This window comes from Herpailurus yagouaroundi, unplaced genomic scaffold (genome assembly GCF_014898765.1).
Source record: "Herpailurus yagouaroundi ecotype Mexico unplaced genomic scaffold, PumYag 191, whole genome shotgun sequence".
Lineage (NCBI taxonomy): Eukaryota > Metazoa > Chordata > Mammalia > Carnivora > Felidae > Herpailurus > Herpailurus yagouaroundi.
This window is the reverse complement of record NW_024412422.1, coordinates 18,578,320-18,583,688: the sequence shown is the minus strand read 5'-3', so window position 1 is coordinate 18,583,688 and position 5,369 is coordinate 18,578,320. Positions and strand designations below refer to the sequence as shown.

General features: G+C 56.1%; 1 protein-coding gene across 1 annotated transcript in view; it reads right to left on the bottom strand.

Annotated features, from left to right (window-relative positions):
- Nucleotides 1-4,008, bottom strand: part of PIWIL1 (piwi like RNA-mediated gene silencing 1) — a 31,303-nt gene extending 27,295 nt beyond the window's left edge. Inside the window, exons 1-4 of the mRNA XM_040444106.1 lie at nucleotides 3,930-4,008; nucleotides 1,984-2,153; nucleotides 689-774; nucleotides 548-575 (exon numbers count right to left, since the gene is read on the bottom strand). Coding sequence (XP_040300040.1) covers nucleotides 548-575; nucleotides 689-766 — 106 coding nt within the window. The 5' untranslated portion in view covers nucleotides 767-774; nucleotides 1,984-2,153; nucleotides 3,930-4,008. The remainder of the gene's footprint in view (nucleotides 1-547; nucleotides 576-688; nucleotides 775-1,983; nucleotides 2,154-3,929) is intronic.
- Nucleotides 4,009-5,369: the final 1,361 nt, after the last annotated feature.

The following is a 5,369-nucleotide window of genomic DNA, read 5'->3' as shown; positions in this document are numbered from 1 at the left end:
ACAGAGCATGAACGGGGGAGGGGCAGAGAGAGAGGGAGACACAGAACCGGAAACAGGCTCCAGGCTCCGAGCCGTCAGCCCAGAGCCCGACGCGGGGCTCGAACTCACGCGAGATCACGGGAGATCACGCGAGATCGTGACCTGGCTGAAGTCGGACGCTTAACCGACTGCGCCACCCAGGCGCCCCCAGAGGAAACCGTCTTAAACACGACTGAGACACTCAAACAAAAGTCATCTAAATTAGAAGTCTAACGCTGTGTTCCCACAGAGCAGTTTCTTCAAAAACGGTCACTAACTAAAGAACCAACTCTTAAGATCCTCAGGAAAGGGAACATGATCGTCTTAGTTCTCCTCCCTTGTCCCTCACAGGACAGTCTTTTCAACTTATTTTCAACAGCCTAAGTTGATAAAGATTTAACAGATTTGGGGCGCCTGGGTGGCTCAGTCGGTTAAGCGTCTGACTTCGGTTCACGTCATGACCTCACGTTTTGTGAGTTTGAGCCCCAGGCCGGCCCTGTACTGACAGCCCAGAGCCCGGAGCCTGTTCTGGGTTCGGTGTCTCCTTCTCTCTGCCCCTCCCCCCTCTGTCTCTCAAAAATCAACATTAAGAAAAGTTTAAAAAGCAGATTTAACAGATCTTTGTTTCCTAAAGGTCGTTTCTGCAGTTAGAAAATGGCAAAGCACTCACAGCAGGGGTCCCCACGTGCTGCACCGTCTCCTGACCGCAAGCCCTTCCTCGTGCTCTCGCTCTGGCTCGCCCGGTCATTTTTCTTCCTTGAGAGAAAATAATCACAAACACAATACTCAATGTGCACAATTTGACGGTTTCTACGACGTGACCTTTAAACTTCAAGATTCTAAAAGAAGCTCCTGAATTATCACGTATCTTCCTAACCTGTCCTCTAACGAACTCAAGCGCTGGCAGGGCGGCGCTAAAGCAGACGACCTGTTTTAACCAGTATCTCATTTTCATTGCACTACTGGTTTTTTTTTAATAGTTAAAAGTTTACTCGTTTTGAGAGAGAGGGAATGCAAATGCAGGAGAGGCAGAAAGGGAAAGAGGGGGACAGAGAGAATCCCACATGGGCTCTGTGCTGACAAAACAGAGCAGTGGCTCGAACTCGCAAATCGCGGGATCAGGACCTGAGCCAAAGCTGGACCCTTAACCGACGGAGTCCCCCGGGCGCCCTGAATTATTGTTTTATACAGACGCAGGGAGAAAACTGTTAAGAAACGTCTGAGGGTGGGGACTAGCTCTTTCACATCCGGACACGTATCTAGGACACCAGGCACTGGTGGCACGGGCAGGCCCTTCACGGAATTCACGCACGTGTGCGCACAGCTTCTGGGATCTCCCCACAGGTTCACACGTGAACGCACCCAAACCAGTGTCTGTTACAGCACATCACTCGTGCTCCAGAATCTCTCTCTCGGTGAGCAGCACAACCACCCGCTGCCTCTAGGGAAAAAGGACGGAGTCGTTTAACTACTCCTTTATTGCTCTTGCTACTTCTGATCCAACACTTCTCTCCGACACCGTGTTCGCAAGGCCCTGGGGGCCAGGACGGGTGCTGGGCGTCAGAGACATTACCACGCCCAGTTTCCCCACCCACTCACCCCCACCAGAGTGGACAGCAGTATCGTCGGGTTGTTAAGGTGTAGACCTCAGAGCTAGTCTGCCCGAACCCCACTCCTTCACAGAAGTGACCTTGAGCACATCACATAACCTTGACTCCTCTCTGATCTGTGATAGGGAGTTAATAACCTACCACACAGGTCCAGTGTGCGGTTCAAGTGAGAACACACATGAGGCACTTGACACACAGTGAACGTTCAACATCAGCTGTAGTAGGAAAGGCACGCAAAATTGGAGCTACAAATTTTTTAAAGCTTAACGCAGCAAATAAACAACGCTCTCATACAAAAATCAAGCAGGAACTGATTTACACACTGAAGTGTGCCTCCAATGGAGCTAGCACTTACACGGAGCTGGAAGATTAGAACTGGAAGGGAGACGGTGCCTGTCTTCCCCAGCAGGGCGAGGTGCTGAGTGTGGCTGGTCGGCAGGACTGGGAGCCGCCCGGGGACTCCAGGTACCCGGGAAGGAAAGCTGGTGAGCTCGGAGGCAGGCACAGATCCGAATGCACAGGGCCCTGCAGACAACGGGGTGGGGTGCCACGAAGGTTCTAATTACAGAGGGGCGGGCTGTGACACATTTAAGATCACTCTGCTTCACATCACATTTTCATCTTTTTTTCCAGTTTGAACAGCTTCTAAAATCCTTGCTGTACGAGGGCCTTCCTAGAAAGACCAACCTAATGACATCCTCCAACTGGGAAACCCCTCTTTGACTTCCCGTTGTGTTCCACGGGATCGGAAGCAGATCCTCAAACTTACCAAACTGTAGAAACCTTCACGATCTGATTCTAAGTCAGCCATCTCCAAAGCAGCTTACAAAACATCATTTGCGAGGGGCCCACGTATCAGAACCCGTGTTTAATGCCGTCTTCAACTACCGCGCATATACTGCCTGTATCAGGACAATGGCTATGCGCACCTAACTCCCGCCCTGGGCCTACCGGCATATGTGCTCAGGGCGCTTACTGAAGGGGTACAGAATGAGACTTTTCTTTCCCGCACGCACCCCAGTAAATTCCACCATTCACCTTGTACCACGGGGTGCCCTACCTCCTCCACACGGCTGCGGTCCCACCAGCATTACTGCAGCTACCGCACAGCCCAATAATTCCCTCCCTCACTAGACGCGGACGCTGGTCCTAGTCAGTCCTGCGCACCTGCCCGGCCCAAGTGCACGTCTGGGGTTTCTTTTTAAGCCTGGTAAAAAGCTGAACTGCCACCTCTGACAGAAAACGTTTTCCTAGCGCACTTCTCAGAACGTGACCACTCTCTCTCAGCAACACCTAGAACTCGTTGGAAACGCCAGTTAAACAGGGGGGTTCCCCGCTCCCAGACCCACGGGGTCCACGGCTCGTTTCAGCGGGCCTCCAGGTGATTCTCACCATCACCCAAGACAACCACGTAACCACACACAGGTGGGGTGTGCAGACCCCGTGCTGGGCTGGCCGGTACAGCTGTGGTTCTCGGCTACATCCTTCCAACCTCAGGGCGCCCCAGAACGGGAGACGAGTTAGATAGTCACTTTCAAGTAAGACTTGGAGGCGATGCTTCTAATCATCATCCCAGCTAGAAACCACACCGGGTCAAACTGTGCTCCACCCAGAGGCAATGCAATCCCAGCACCTGCCCCCAAACGAGAGCTGCCCCGGCCCCTGTGGACTGGAGACCAGTGCAGACCAACCCCCTAAGAAGGGCCCCCTGAGCTCCCCCCACCTGGACAGTGCCACTCTCCTCACCCTGGGAAGTAAAGGGAATGCCCTCCCGACAGGGGCAGTGCCCCCTCAACCCGGGAGTGTCCAGGAATGCCTCCCAACCCAGAAAGTGCCCCCCCAACCCAGGCAACGTTCAGGAATACCCTCCGACCCAGTGTCTGGGAATGTCCCCCAAACCAGACGGTGCCCCCAACCCAAGTAGCGCCCGAGATCGCCCTTCCCTGACCTCGGAAGTGTCCAGGAATGCCCCCCGACCCAGATAGGGCCCCCCGACCCAGACAGTGTCCAGGAATGCCCTTCCCTGATCCCGGAAGTGTCCAGGAATGCCTCCTGACCCAGATAGGGCCCCCCAAACCCGGGCAGTGTCCAGAAATGCCCTCTGACCCAGACACTACCCTCCCGAACCCGGGCAGCATCCAGGAATACCCCCCCTGACCTTGCAAGTGGCCTCCAGTCCCCAGCAGTGTCCGGATATGCGCCTCCCCCCCCCCCCGCACTCCCCGCCCCTGGGCCTGTCCCTTCCCCAACCCCTGCCCCCTCCAACCCCTGCGTCATCGTCGCCGCGGTGCCCGGCCTCACCAGGCCCAGAGGCTGCAGGTACAGGGAAACAGACACGCCGTGCGGGCCCCGCGACCCCCAGCCCTTCGCCTCACCTCCGCCGACCGAACCGCGCCAACCGTCACCGCACGCCGGATCCCTCCGCGCCGGGACTTCGCGCCCCGATGCCCACCCCAGTGACCTGGCGCTCCTCGGCCCGTGAAGCCCTGCCGCTCGCCGTCGCCACCAGCCGGGGCTCCCACCGGCGGTTGCGGGGCGCGGACTCCCGCCGAAGGAGCGCGGCGTTCCTTTTCTGGGCGGATGAACACTGCTGCCTCGCGGTGAGCCCGTCTGCACGTGACACCCGGCTAACGGCGCGGCGAGGACGTGCGCGTGCTGCGCCCTGATTGGCTGACACGCCATGGCCGTTTGCCGTGGGGGCGGGGCCAGACCAGCTCAGGACTGCGGGAGGCCGGGGCTGCAATCACCTGTTGGGCGGTTGGGCGGTTGGGCGGGGCGGTTGGGCGGGGCGGTCTCCCCCTTCCGGGGACACCGTGGTGCACGGCGCTGGGCCTGGGTTAGCTGTGAGCGCCCCGCTGCAAAGTGGTGCACTGAACCTTGGGTGGCCCCTTAAAATTAGAAGCGATTTAGCTCATCAGAGAGAGAAATGAGATTGGATTTTTGCCCCAAAGAAAGAGCCAGAGCCGTTCCGGAGCCAGAATGCCAGGCGGCTGTGCACCTGCAAATGTCAGTGGGCGCAAATTGTGTGCCGAGTGCACGCGTGTTGACGTGTACGGCAGCTGTTCTCAACTTTACTGACCGGCATCAGAGTCACCTGGAGGGCCGGTTAAAGCACGGATGGCTGGCCCCCTCCCCTGGGGATTCGGATTCTGCAGATTCGGTTGGTGGGGCCGGCTGAGGTCCATTTCTTGACGAGCTGCCGGTGATGCTGGCGCGCTGCTCTGGGTCCACGTTGATCCGAGGCTCTTCGTTAGATGCCTTCAGTGGGAATTCGTTTCCTCATTGGACAACCCCAACACAATTAAAACTATTGTCAACATTGTCCAATAGGACAGGATTGTCAGGATGGGACATGAGACTACTGATGCAACTAGTTAAGTCCAGTAATATTCAACAGTTTCTTAACGATGGAGTGTAGGGGAGAGCAGGAATACAGTTGCCTAGACGGACTTGTCTTAAAGCTGCCTTTGCACAGCGAACGCTATTTTGTTCTTAAGCGTGTCTTCAGGGGGCTGGGAGTTTTCCCAAACCACGTCCCCAAGTCTATGGTCTCCTCTGTGGGACAGAAGGAACAGTCTGGGTTTCAGCGTATTCTGCACCTGCTGCATTGTAAAAACCCACATTCCCAGGTAATCCTGATTCAATAGGTTTGGGAGGGGAGCGAGGAATTTTCTTTTAAGGAGTCACCAGGCGATTTTTATGCCGAGAAGTTTGAGACCTTGAAGGCAGGATGCGTGAGCT